The sequence below is a fragment of the Chiloscyllium plagiosum genome, unplaced genomic scaffold (assembly GCF_037043375.1).
Source record: "Chiloscyllium plagiosum isolate Xiang-an unplaced genomic scaffold, Cpla_swu_hap1 HiC_scaffold_21, whole genome shotgun sequence".
NCBI lineage: Eukaryota > Metazoa > Chordata > Chondrichthyes > Orectolobiformes > Hemiscylliidae > Chiloscyllium > Chiloscyllium plagiosum.
Window position 1 is genome coordinate 48,747,217 of NW_028270159.1, and position 14,815 is coordinate 48,762,031.

Consider the following 14,815-nt stretch of genomic DNA (forward strand, 5'->3'; position numbering starts at 1 on the left):
TTCTTCCTTTTGATACACCCAACATTGTACCCTTTCATGGGTCCAATATTGTCAATACAATAAATTCAAATTCAATTAGGTTTTGGGTCCTGGGCATATTTAAAATTAACTGGTAAGATTCAAATCCATTTGCCTTAACATCAAAACACAATGCCAAGCAATCAATTCTCAGCACTCTCCACCTGTTAGCTAGTCACAGACACATGTGCTGTCACAATCTCTCAGCTCAGAAAAGCACTTTCTGTCTTAAAGTGACCATGCACTTTTCGACTTTGTAACACTCTCACTTAGAGTCATAGAGATGTACAGCACGGAAACAGACCCTTCGGTCCAACTCATCCAGATATCCTAACCTAATCGAGTCCAATTTGCCAGCACTTGACCTATATCCCTCTAAACTCTTCCTACTCATCTTCCAATCCAGATGCCTTTTAAATGCTACAATTGTACCAGCCTCCACCACTTCCTCTGGCAGTTCATTCTGCACACGCATCACCCTCTGCAAGAAATAGTTGCCCCTTAGGTCCCTTTTATATCTTTCCCCTGTCATCCTAAACTTATCCCCTCTAGTACTGGACTCCCCCACCCCTAGGGAAAAGACCTTGTCTATTTACCCTATCCATGCCCCTCATGATTTTATAAACGTCTATAAGGTCATTCCTCAGCTTCCAACGCTCCAGGGAAAACAGCACCAGCCTATTCAGTCTCTCCCGATAGCTCAAATCCTCCATCCCTGGCAACATCCTTGTAAATCTTTTCTGAACCCTTTCAGGTTTCACAACATCTTTCCGATAGGGAAGAGACCAGAATTGCACCAAGTGGCCGCAACATGATCTCGCAACTCCTGTAGTCGATGTTCTGACCAATAAAGGAAAGCATACCAACGCCTTCTTCACTATCCTTTCTACTTGCAACTCTACTTTCAAGGAACTAAGAATCTGCAAGGTCTCTTTGTTCAGCAACACTCCCCAGCATCTTACCATTAAGTGTATAAGTCCTGCTAAGATTTGCTTTTCCAAAATGCCGTACCTCGATTTACCGAAATTAAACTCCATCTGCCACTCCTCAGCCCATTGACCTATCTGATTAAGATCTCGTTGTATTCTGAGGTACTTCTTCACTGTCCACTACACCAATTTTGATGTCATCTGCAATTTAGTAACTATACCTCCTATGTTCACATCCAAATCAACAAACTAGTATGGTCATTCTAACAGATGAGAGACTTAACAAACAATCAAGGTATTTTTCAATGTATAATTTCAGTTACATCATACTGTAAACTTTTGCAATAAATTCTGTGTCTTACAAATGTGTACTCCACAACCACCTGATGAAGGAGCAGTGCTCTGAAAGCTAGTGCTTCCAATTAAACCTGTGTGATTTTTAACTTTGTAGACCCCAGTCCAACATTGGCATCTCCAAATCATTTATATAAATGACAAAAAAAATAGTGGACGCAGCACCGATCCTTGTGGCACACCACTGGTCACAGCCCTCCAGTCTGAAAAGCAACTCTCCACCACCACCCTCCATCTTTTACCTTCAAGCCAGTTCTATATCCAAATGGCCAGTTATCCTCGTATTCCAAGAGATCTAACGTTGCTAACCAGTCTCCCATGGGGAATCCTGTCAGACACATTACTGAAGTCCATATAGATCATGTCCACTGCTCTGCCCTCATCAATCCTCTTTTTTACTTCTTCAAAAACTCAATCAAATACATGAGACATGATTTCCGATGCACAAAACCATGCTGACTATCCCTAATCAGTCCTTGCCTTTCCAAATATATGTAAATCCTGTCCCTCAGGACTCCCTCCAACAATCTGCCCACATTCGATATCTGGTTCACCGGTCTATCGTTCCTTGGCTTTTCCTTACCCAATTCTTAAATAGTGGCACTACGTTAGCCAACTTCCTGTCTTCTGGTACCTCACCTGTGACTCTCGATGATAAAAATATCTCAGCGAGAGGCCCAGCAATCACTTCCCTAGCTTCCTACAGAGTTCTAGGGTACACCTGATCAGGTCCTAGGGAATTATCCATTTTTATGCATTTTAAGACATCCAGCACTTCCTCTTCTGTAATGTGGACATTTTTCAAGATGTCATCATCTATTTTTTTTTTAGCTTGTTACTGTTTGACTTCCCCACCCTAATGAAAAGATAGGACCTCTTTCTACGGACATTTTTGCTTTTAGGGCCACTGTCTGCGCTTACACATTTTCTTGCCTTCCACCTTTGAACTTCATGCTCTTTAATCTATAAGCCTAATTTCTTTCTCCTCATCCTATATACTCAATCAATTGCCTTATTTTCTAATGGCCTTTCTTGCTGGCATTTGTCCATTGCTCCATCATCGGGTAAATATTTGACTTTAGTAATCATGTTTTGGGATTGAAGGCCGCATTCTATTCATCAGAATTGATCTGTCTTTCATCAGACAAACTGTCAATTGTGACAGTCTGATCTTCATAGCAGTGTGACATACAGTTATGAGAAACACCTGGTTCCTCATTATTTTCTATAGTCTTTTCAGAATCTGTAAATTTGTAATCCACACTGAGCAACCTTGAAAAACGTACTTGAACAATCTGGTTCCCATATTGCACAATCATTTTCCTGTGTTTACCAATAACCTTTCTGGAGCTACTCCACTCTTTAAACCTATACTTTTATAATAAACTGTCTATTCCCAAATAAAACTGGCTTCCAATGGACTTACGTTACAGTTTAAACTAGGATTATACAAGTTAGATGCAGGAAGGTATTCCCAATGGTGGGAGGGAGGGTCCAGAACAAGGGGTCATAGATTAAGGATAAGGGGTCAGCCTTTTAGGAGTGAGATGAGGAAAAATGTCTTCACCCAGAGTGTGGTGAGCCTGTGGAATTCACTATCACAGAAAGTGGATGAGACCAAAATATAGTGTGTTTTCAAGAAAGAAGCAGATACAACTCTTGTGGTAAAAAGGGATCAAGGGCTTTTGGGTGGTGGTGGGGGTTAGCGTATCAAGCCATGCACAATTGATTGGTGGAACAGGCTTGAGAGGTCAGTGGCCTATTCTGCTCATATCTTCTATGTAAAAGCTCGCAAATTTTTTCTCAGACAGTCACGAAAACCTTTTTTGCCGGTGTGTAGTACATTCAAGTACTCAACCAAAGTACAGCTAACTAGAACTCTTTCTTAAGCTGTGAGCAGATCATTAATTACTGACAGAACTGCTAGATTTCTATGAAGAACCAACTGATATATTCTCCAATCTTTTCCAGAGAATTTTTGGCATTGTCAGCCCATGCTGTTGCAGATGATCATTTTGGCTGAACTGCCAAATTTTTATGAGCTAATTTGCCTACTCTGGCGTAGTTTCTTTCACAAATCCTGTTACTAAGAGCATTTGCCCATCATATTCATAACTATTACAGAAATGTCATGTTTATATTAGCCCACATATCTATAAATTCATCATTAGCAAATTCCCCTCCTCCAATTAATATTCAGAAATGCCAGTGGCCTACCCACTTTTCAATGACCTTATCCCCAATTATTTTCTTTACTATGCATTATTGCCAACTTTCAGAAAAGATTTACAAGGTTGTTGCCAGGGTTGGAGGATCTGAGCTATAGGGAGAGGTTGAATAGGCTGGGGCTGTTTTCCCTGGAGCGTCGGAGGCAGAGGGGTGACCTTATAGAGGCTTATAAAATCATGAGGGGCATGGATAGGGTAAATACACATGGTCTTTTCCCTGGGGTGGGGGATCCAGAACTAGAGGGCTTAGGTTTAGGGTGAGAGGGGAAAAATTTAAAAAGGACCTAAGGGGCAACGTTTTCTCGCAGAGGGTGGTGTGTGCGCGGAATGAGCTGCTACAGGAAGTGGTGGAAGCTGGTACAATTACAGCATTTAAAAGATATCTGGATTAGTATATGAATAGGAAGGTTTTAGAAGGATATGAGCCAAGTGCAAGCAAATGGGACTAGATTAGGTTAGGATATCTGGTCAGCATGGATGAGTTGAACCGAAGGGTCTGTTTCCGTTCTGTACATCTCTATGACTCTATAGTGGCCATATCTACAAAATGCAAATTTAAAAATGTGTTTTCCTTCATCTCACATTACCCATTTTCTCATTGAAATCCCTTGATAAAAGTAGATTTACTAAATGGTGTGACTGTATCTTTCAGTGCTTCTTACAAATCTCACATTTGTCACTTATCTCTGTTGCAAACTTATTGTGTTCTTCCTTTATTGCTGTATTCTTAATCAAAATGTTTAACTTTTTGGTAGACAAACGGGCAATTGTAATTTTAACTATTTAATGTTTTGTTATGTAAATTTCTGTTCCCTAATGTCAATGATACTTCCTAATTTCTTAAGTGGAGTAGTTTCATTAAAGAAATGCAACAGTGTAATGAGTAATTGCAAATTCACAGGTTTTCCAAATACAATAATCGAATTATTTCACAAGTCCAGTATAAACTGCACATTTTTCTCCAACCAATGGCCTACTTATACAATTGTACTAATAAATGGTTGTAAAATTACCAGAATCAATGAATGACTACTTGTATTACAGATTTTAGAGTGTCATCATGTCAAATCTGAAACTGTGGAACTCTCAAGTTCCTCAACGTTGTTCCAACCCTCAGAGTCTAATTAGCATTTCAACCACCCTGTTCCACACATTGTAGATGTGCATCCACTATCTAATGCCTCACAACTGAAATATTCTGCCAACACATCACTCTATTGAACTTTCATGGTGACAAATACAATGCACTTCTTCTTTTGTATGGTTGTCTATCAGCTGCACCTCCGCTGTCTTGTCTTTGTGTACTTCATTTTCCATCCAGTGTTACGAATGCTGCTGGAACTAAATGTTTTTCAAGGAATTTTTTTACCACACTTAGCTCCCGTCAAAACTAGACTTCTGTCTAAACTTAATACTTTGCTGCAGTCAAATAGACCATTAGACACAAGAGTAGTAGTAGGCCATTCAGTCCATCAAATCTGCTCCATCACTGAGTCATGGGAGTTCTGATAATCCTCAACTTCATTTCCTGTCATTTCCCTGTAAGCCTTAATCCCTTATTAATTAAAAATCTTTTTCAGCCTTGAATACACTTAATGATCAGCCTTGAGAACTCTCTACAATAAAGAATTCCACAGATTGACTACTCTTGAAGAGGAGAAATTTCTCATCTTTGTCTTAATGTTTGACCCCTTATTTTGAGATTATGGCCTGTGGTGCTGGATGCTCCCGTAAGGGGAAACAACCTTGTCACATTTACCCTGTCAAGTCCCATACGAATCTTATAGATGTCAAGAAGGCCACCTCTCCTTCTTCTATATACTAATAAATACAGGCTCATCCTCTCCTAAGAGACAGTCCCACCATTCCAGCGGTCAGCCTGATGAACCTTCTTTGGACTGCTTCCAATGCCAATACGCTTTTCCTTAGATAAGGAGTATAAAACTGTTCACAGTATTCCAGCTGTGGTCTGTTTAGAGCATTGTACAGTTTTAGCAAATCCCCCCTAATTTATACTCCATTCCATTTGCCTTCCCTAATACCTGCTGAACTTGGATGCTAGTTTTTTTGTGATTTACAGTTGAAGATTTCCAAATCCCTCTGTGCTGCAGTTTTCTGCAGTCTTTCACCATTTGACTAATATTCAGCTCCTCTACTCTTCCTGCCAAATTTCATAACCTCACATTTTCCCACATTATATTCCACCTGTCAAGTTTTTACCCACTCACTTAACCTGTCTATATCCCTTTGACTTAGAAACAGCAACTATCCTTGTTACATGGGAAGACGATAGAGGTTAAAGTTTGGTAGGGCAGTCCAAGCAGATAGTTTTCTTGTCAGAGTTTTATTTCAAATCAGACAAAAACAAAGCTCTAACAAAGTGATTAAATCTTCCCGTTAATTGAGATAAACATCACGTGCTCCCTACTTCCATTTGGTCTCTGGAATCCCAGCCAAACCCTACGAGATGATAACAGAAGGGTGGCTGGAGCAAGTGAACATGAAGAACGTGGCTGGAGGCAGTGAGGCTCGAGCAAGCCGAGCCAAAACACCGAGAAACGAGGGTTGAAGCACACAGGATCAGTGGAAACTTGGTTTGAGCAAGCAGATTGGGAAGCCAAAGGAGGTGGGCCACTGAGGCTGGAGGTAGTGCGAGCAGAGGGTGAGGGTGGGGCTATGGGCAAAGTGAGTCAGCAACTCCATTCTGCCAAAGGGGATGTGGGAAGACAGCCTGTTGAGGTGGAGGAGCAACACAAGTGGAGGGGGTTGGGGGAAGGACTGCAAAACAGAAGTCAGGAGTTGCAAAGAGGTCAGGGAGAGGAACAGTAAACAGGAACAGTAAGGGAGGATCAGAAAAGGTGAGAGGTGAGGAGCAGAAAGATGAAGGGTGGGAACAGCAGCAAATGTTGGGGAAAGCAGTTTTAAACCTTTCAATAAAGGAATGGACATGACTATTATAATTAATGCCATCTGTTGAATAACTTAATATTGAATAGCTTTCTTTCATAAAAAAATACATTGTATTACCACATTTCAATGTATCTCATACTGTGAATTACTTGATGTACAGCTACAGTGCTGGAGAAAAATATGCAGTCTTTTAGCTGTGACCTTACCAGCCTGCAGAAAACGTCCTTACAGTAATGGATTTTTCTGTATAGAAGTTTAGTACTTGCTTTTTCAAAAAGCATTTGTTGCTAACTTATGCCCGTTATCTCATGCCAATCTAAATAATGTTATGTTGAAATTAATTCTTTATTTGTGATATGGCTTTAAGTCTAAAGGAGTGGTGATGATTATTAAGTTTTTAAAAAATTCTTCTAACTGCTTCTGTGTAGATTGAAATTTCCAATATGTCAGCATAAATACAGAAAGTAATGTAGCTAGGAACATGCATCACCTCATGAATGAGTTAATGAAAATGAAAAAAGTAGCCTCCAAAAATCAAAATGTAGCCCTTGAAAAAATAATCTTTGACCCCGGTCGCTGTGCATCTTGAAGACGGTGCACACTGCTACTACCATGTGCTGGTGATGGTGGGAGTAAATGTTGAAGCTATTAGATAGGATGAAAACCAAGCCTGCTGCTTTGTCCTGGAGAACACTAAGCTCCTTGAGTGTTGTTGGAACTGCATTCATCCAAGTAAGTGAAGAGCATTCTATCACACTGCTGGCTTATACACTCTGCATGGTGGACATGATTTGAGGAATCAGGTGGTGAGTTACTCATCACAGAATTCCTACTCTCAGACTTTTTACTGAAGCTACAGTATTTATATGCAGTTTAGTCTCTGGTCAATGGTAACCCCAAGATGTTGATAATGGGGGATTCTGCAATACAGTTAACGCCTAGAGGCAATGGTTGGATTATTTCTTACTGGAGATGGTTATGACCTGATATTTGCACGGTGAGAATGTTCCTGTCCACGTATTTGCCCAAGCCTAAATGGTGTCCTGGTTTTCCTGTATTTAAATAGAATTAACCCTGTTTCAGTATCTGAGGAGTCTGGTGTTGTGCCTTGTGCTATTATCAGCAGATCTCCCACTTCTGACCTTATGATGGAAAAGTAATTGACAAAGCAGCTGAAGATGGTTGGTCCAGTACCCTACCCTGAAGGTCTGTAGGGATTCTTGTTGCACCATAGCAGTGTCCCTACCTTTGGGCCAGGAGATCCAGATTGAAGTCCTACCTGTTCCAGGTGTGTAATAACAACTCTAAACTGGTTGATTTTTTTTTAAAACCCTGTGATCTCCTGATAAAATTTCCAGTAGCTGAGATAACTGACCTCTAATAACCAGAATTATTTTTGTGTCTCCAACCACATGATGTAAATGTAATGTTTCCAAGTTTGCTGATGAAACAAGTTCAGGAATGTGAGTGTTGAGGAGGATGCAAAGAGGCTTCAAGGGGATTCAGACAGGCTAAGTGATTGGGCAGGACATGACAGACTGGATATAATGTGTAAATCATGTGACGTTTTCTACTTTGGTAGGGAAAACTAAAATGCAGATTATTTCTTAAATGCTGAGATATCAGGAAGTTGTTAATGTCCAAAGAACCGACAAGAGTTGGCTGCTTAGGCACACGAAAGACCAGGATGTGTGGAAAAGTAAGTGACTTTTTGGCTCATGGGATGGGGCTGCTAGAAAAGGAGATGGTGATTGGGGGGGGGCAGGGGAGTGGCTTTCTACATTCAGTTTATCACTCGTGATCACTGTCTCTTTTCTTGTTTGCCAGAAACGTAAGGAATCTGAGCACTGATGGGATATGTTAGAGTTAGCAGCAGTAAGTTACTCGACTCCTCAATAATGTCAAAATTGATCTGATCAACCCATCTTGGCAGTGGACTGGGAATTATGATCCTGGGCATTCAACCCCAGAACTTAATTCCTCATCTGTTTGTTGTTTTTGCTGGACTAAGTGTGTGTGGGTGAGAGCTCTACGAGATTGTTAAAAGATTTTTCTTCATCACATGGCTTTAGCGATCTGCTCATAGTGAATATGGAGTGAGTGGCTAGTGAGTGGCATGGCAGTACAAGTTGGCACAGATATCGGTTGGGGAATGTGGTGGATGTCTGGTGGAATGAGTTTACATGGAGCTGGCATACAGAGGGCATGGGACCAGGTTCAATTCCAGTCTCAGGCGACTGTCTGCATGGATTTTGCATGTTTTCCCTGTGCCTGTGTGGGTTTCCTCTGAGTGCTCTGGTTTCCTTCCACAGTCCAAAGATTGTGCAGATTAGATGGATTAACCATGTTAAATTGTCTGTAGAATCCAGGGAATGCAGACTAGGTGGGTTAGCCATGGGAAATGCAGGGAAACAGGGATAGGGATGGGGATGGGGAACAGGATAGGATGCTCTTCAGAGGGTTGGTGTGGACTTGATGGGCTAAATGGCCTGCTTCTACAGTGATTCCACAGATTCTATATTAAAAAAATGTGCAGCTCTAGAGTGGAAATTTGCACCTACATTAGGTGGTGAAATACATGGGCTTGAAGCTTCAACATGTGAACTTCTGTATCAGTGGTAAAGGACAGTTTTCCCAATTGGCTCAGCTGACATCTCAATCTGGCAGTGATAATCCAGTTTCCAATGGCTACAGGCCCAAATTTACCAGCAGTAGGGACCTGTAGTTAAAATGCAATGACATTGCTTAATCTAGTTTTTATAGTTCAGAAATTGCACACTGTGAAATGAGCTTAAACTATGAAATGTCACACTGATAGTAAATGAAATTTGTTTACTGGTATAAATAAGTGTTCAGTGTCTGGCCATTATATAGTAATGATGACTCAGTACAACGTAGAATACATTACACAAATTCCACTCCTTTGTTTCATTTTGTATTTGGGTGGCATGGTGGCTCAGTGGTTAGCACATGCTGCCTCACAGCATCAGGGACCTGGGTCTGATTCCAGCCTTGGGCGACTGTCTGTGTGGAGCCTGCACATTTTCCTCTTGTCTGCATAGATTTCCTCTGGGTTCTCCAGTTTCCTCCCACAGTCCAAAGATGTGCAGGTTAGATGAACTAGCCATGCTAAATTGCCCATACTGTTCATGGATGAGTAAGTTTGGTGCATTAGTCAGGAGAAAATGTAGAGTAATGGGGTAGGGAAATGGATCTGGGTGGACTTGTTGGTCCAAATGACCAATTTCCACACAATAGGGGTTATATGATTTCTATGATTGAGCATTCATCAGGCTGAGCTTTTTGTGGTTACTTGGATTTTGGTGTCAAATAATTTTTAAAGTAACCCAGACTCTCATTATCAACATATATAGCATCATGCTCTTCCATCTCTGTTTTCACTGCCCTTTTTCTTAATCCTTTCTTCCTCTTTTCCTGGCCACTCCTTGATTTTGTCATCTCACATGGTATAGCCACTCCCAATGTAACAATCACGGTAAAGCTACCTCTTAACACTCCTTTTGAGTCCATCCACATCCATCTTCCCTTGTACATTTTCTTCTTCCTGTATCTACCTCTGGTTTTAAAAAAATGCATGCAGGTACTGAGTTCCAGATTATTACCACTCCAGAGCCACAAGAATGTAGTTGATTCTTTACTGTCTTCTGAAATAGCCTACCAAGCCAAATAGTTATAACACATTACCATACTTGCAATTGGTTCAAGAAGGCAGTTCATCACCAGCTTTTGAAAGGCAATTGTGGGCAGGTAATAAATATTGGTCAGAGCAGTGACACCCACATTCTGAGAGAACATAATGAACATAGGAGTAATATGCAACTTGTACAAAACCTTAGTTCTGCTAAAATTGAAACCATGTGTACACTGATTCGAACTCCACTGTAGAAAGAATATAAAGGCAGTTGAAAAGGTTCAGATTCACTGGGATGCTGCAAGTGACAAGTGTTGCTAGCCATGAATACAAACTTGAGAAATGACAGCTTTTTCCACTTCAACTAAGGTTAAGGGGAGATCTCACAGAACTCTTCAAGGTTATGAAGGATAATTACAATGACGGCCATCAATAAGAGACTACAAGTTTACAATCAAAAACAAAGTGGGTATAAGGGTTGAAAATTGTTCTATGCACAACATGTAATTACTTGTGAATCTGTCTGACTTAAAGTGCTATTCAGGCAGAATCCATAAATCTCATTCAAGGAAATTAGTTGGTAACTTGAAAAGATATAAAGAAGAGCAAGGAAGTGGGATCAAACTAAGTGGCTCATGTAGAGAAAAGCAGTGGTGCTGATTAGATGGGTTAAATAGCCTACTCTAAAAGAAAACACTAATATAAATTTAGAATTTTGACTTTTCTTTATTTAATAAGAAAGTCAAGGAGTACTTAAATATAAGGCTAGAGAAGACATTATCTCAAAGAGATTTAACTTTTAAGTTAAAGATTCATTTTATGCAATTAGTAAGGACAGCAGTCATAGCCTTGTGGTAATCAGGCTGTAAGGCCAAAGAAGCTGAGTTTAAATACCACCATGGCAAGTGGTGAAATCAAACTCAAAAAATGAGGCTTGGTGCTTGAACATCCTTTGAAATCTGTCAAATTGTGACAAAGCTTCCACCTTGAGCATGTGTGGCCATTGTGAGATTCTACTCCCCACAGTGGGCAGTAGACTCTTAATCCCCTCAGATCAATTTGGGGTCGGTATAAATAATGTGTCACCTAAATCTTAAGACTAAATAATAAAAAGATCTACTTTGAATATTTAGATAGAGCAAACCTCAGTGTGATGATAGATTCATTAATTGTGTCTGTTATTACCACCTTCGATCAGGTGCTGCACAAATATATCATACCTGTATCGGGATATGTTGCGTTTCTGCTTACTCTGCAGTTTCCCCATGGCAACAAAGCATTAACTGGAAGGATCTGACAGTCCGGTAAACAGCTTGCTGGCCAGCATGATGTAAGATGTAATTCTCAGTGCTTTTAAGCCAGAGCCTAAGAAGAAAGGAAATACAAATAGTGCAATAACAATATTGAAGTTGCAAATGCATAAATTAAATTCATGAATTAAATGTATATTTTAAAGTGTCACTTGAAGCAAGCTGGGGTGGTACCAACTGCCAAGATTTTTGATAAATATTTTGCAGAAAAAAGCACAAAGTATACTTTAATTAGATTCATAGAAAATATCAAAAAGATTGGATACAATGTGCCATCCCATAACTTCTAGTTACATAATTCCATTAAAATGTTTTAGAGATTGGCATCATATGCAATACTGTGGGCAATGCTTTGTATGTTAAGGTTGTCCACCAGTGAACCACATTTATTCAAATTAGCCAGAAAAACAAAATCTAGGCAATGTTACAAATCCAGACAAGGTTTTGCAAAGTTGTAATTACAACACTTTGCAACATCTTTGGTATGCTTATATCATGGAATTTGAACCGAAAATAGCCCTAACTTACGTCTCTGAGCACTTTATCTGATCGACAGGAGAATGCTGCCAACACTCTGTCCTCTGTTTGATATCAACACAAATCTTCTTTTATATGGAGATCAGCATCGCCTTCCATCTGCTGAGGCTTTGGGTTATCTCTCTGGATGGATGAACTAAGGTGAAGCTTTATAATGACCTTACGTTGAGGTGTATGCCCAGTTGTTTCTATGTCAGTAACCTGCAGGGTTCTTACCTTCACAGAGCTGTCTAAGATTGATTGCTTATTGTCTGCACACATTGTTCTAGCTTTGTGTTTCTCGGACAGAGTTTATTCATTCCCATTCCTGCTAGCTCTACATACTCAATCCTCTATACATTCCTCTTTGTTGCATCCGACTTTGTCTTTGCTCCTCACTACCCTCCCTATGGGTTGTACCTGGCAACGCCTCTCCGGTATCCAAGGAGGTCCCTCCCTCTAACCTGTCCCACGCCTCCACTTCCGGTCCGTCAATCTAACCCCTCCTACACCGTCCCGAGGGAGTGAGGTACGAAGGGAAGGTGTTTCGTGTTGCAGTAATCAACTAGGAACAGTTCTTATAAAGACATAAAATAATTTTTCAAAGTTGTTTTACATATTCCAACCATAAGACAATTTTATAGAGATAAGCGTCACGAAGCATTTTACCCTGCAAGCAAAATTAATATATGATGAGGTAATTGTGTGCAGAATTTCAAATGCAACAGTGAATGGATGCAATGGATTTTATCAACATTGTTTGTAATTCCACATCCCCCGAATGTACACCCTGGATTTCTTGGGGTCCCCTTTTCATCAGTGGATCATGGTTATCCAAATTAGCCAGGAAAACAACACCTAGGCAATGTGACTGGATTCCTTGGGAAGCTTTCTTGGTATCAGATTCTTCCCTTGGTGGACAGTACCATTTTAATGGTGTGTTAAGTCAACAATGTGACTCTTTCACCTCATCTCTCATCCTGTCGCTGTGGTTACATATGAATTACATGGTTCCACTGCCTTAGACATCAAGAAATGTTTCTTTCACATAGCCTTCTTGGTTCATATCTCCCACAGGTTTTGTCTCATTTGCAAAGCAACAGCTAGCTGTACCAACTGCTACACTCCCATTATGTCTGTCCTGTCTGTCAGCTCCTGTGCTCAGCATGTCAATACCAAAAATCACTTTTTCTTCTCTGTGGTAAGTCACACTCCATTTTAGTGATCATCTTATGACTTCACAAACACCTTCTGACCCTTAATTACCCTACTGATGTCGAGGCTATTATTTGTTGCTTTACTCCTAGATGTTCTTAAGGTGGCAGTGGTGAAGGTACTCCTACAATACTGTTCAGTAGAGAGCAGGGAGATCCACAGTATCTGTTCTGCTCATCCTAGCCTTATTTGTCAGAGTGCAAGTTGGCTGCATTATCCATTAATTATGAGGGGAAAATTAAATCTTACGTATGATGAATTGTATGACCCCACATTCTCTGTGCTTAAAAACATTTGACTGCACCTCAAATAACCCATTTACTGTGTACTAACTAATGACTGACTCCACTCAAAAGCAAAAATATTTTCACAATGTCTTTCTCTTGTGTACGATGTTAAACTGTGCACTTGGGGAATCTTCAAATGGCCAGACTGGGGCATTGCGTTCAATTTTAGTCACCTCACATAGTGAGGGATAATGAAACTTGGGGTGAAGTAGAGAGAATGGCTGAAGTGACACACTATCTTAGGCCTTAACACTGATCAGTGCTGGAAAATTAGTTGGAGTTAGTTTTAATCAAGATACAAAACTTGGACAAAATATAACTTGTTTCCACACTGACAGATGAAAGGAATTTGTCCAGTGGGATTGTCTATTTGGACTCAGTAGCAAGTATTAACATAAAACATAAAGTCTAATTAAGAAGTACTTCACAGAGACACATTCCTTTTGAACAGACTTTAAAAATGCATAGGAATGTGGATCCCTTGCTGTCTGTCTGAAGACAGCTGAACAAATTTCTGGAGTAGGAGAACCTTTCAAGCTGTGAGGTGCTTAAAGGCTAGTGTGATTCCCAAATCTATCAACTCTGATGCAAGCTCATTTGTGAGGTTGGTGAATTGTCCAGTTATTCTAAATTGGAATAATTTCTGTTTCTATGTGATAGTGAGATGATGGAAGGGGATAATAGGCGGGTGGGCATGATTAGTTGAGATAGACCGAAGAAACTAAGTAGCCATTTACTATCATGTGGATAAATTATCAGTCTGTTCCTAAGACTGAAGCTAATGATTATAAATGTTTAAAACTACTTTGAAGATAATGAAATGGCAAAGGAGAAATTCCACTTCCCATAAAGTATTGGAGAATCTTTCAAAATCTCAGATTTAAATGTGAGGTCTTAGTAGGATGAGATCTGACTTTACCTCATTCTTGTCCTTTTTTGTAACATGTTCCATGAGTCAATTTGTTAAAGGAACATAGTTGAACCTTCCAAAAAGTAGCTCACCAAAGCCTTCTCAAGGGCAATTAAGGATGTGCATTAAATATCATTGAAGAATGAAAGAATAAAAGAAAATGCATGTGCCAGGAATGGAGAACATATGGTAGCCATTTTGGACTTTGGATGAATAGACCAAGCTGTGCTTTAATGTCATGAATCGGGATGGAAGTTGAATTCAATCCATGTTAAAATCCTGTATCTGCAAGTCCTTCTCCTGAATCTTCCACTCTGTCTAATAGAAATGCAAGTTATTTATAATCTGAAGCATCTTTCACAACTTCAAGGCATCACAAAGTACTTCACGGCCAACTTTTTTTTTGAAGTTTAGTGACTATTGTGACTTCAGTAAGCAAGGAAGCAAATGAAAGGATGACCACATAATCTGCCTCTAATGAATATT

The 14,815-nt window shown here is 40.0% G+C and overlaps 1 protein-coding gene across 2 annotated transcripts in view; it reads right to left on the reverse strand.

The window, feature by feature from the left end:
- The window catches only part of wdr31 (WD repeat domain 31), a 44,528-nt gene extending 32,167 nt beyond the window's left edge, over positions 1–12,361 (reverse strand). For both annotated transcript variants that reach the window (XM_043719862.2, XM_043719859.2), the window contains exons 1-2: positions 11,930–12,361; positions 11,312–11,456 (exon numbers count right to left, since the gene is read on the reverse strand). In XM_043719862.2, coding sequence (XP_043575797.2) covers positions 11,312–11,358 — 47 coding nt within the window. In that variant the 5' untranslated portion in view covers positions 11,359–11,456; positions 11,930–12,361. The remainder of the gene's footprint in view (positions 1–11,311; positions 11,457–11,929) is intronic.
- Between the last annotated feature and the right edge of the window lie 2,454 nt (positions 12,362–14,815).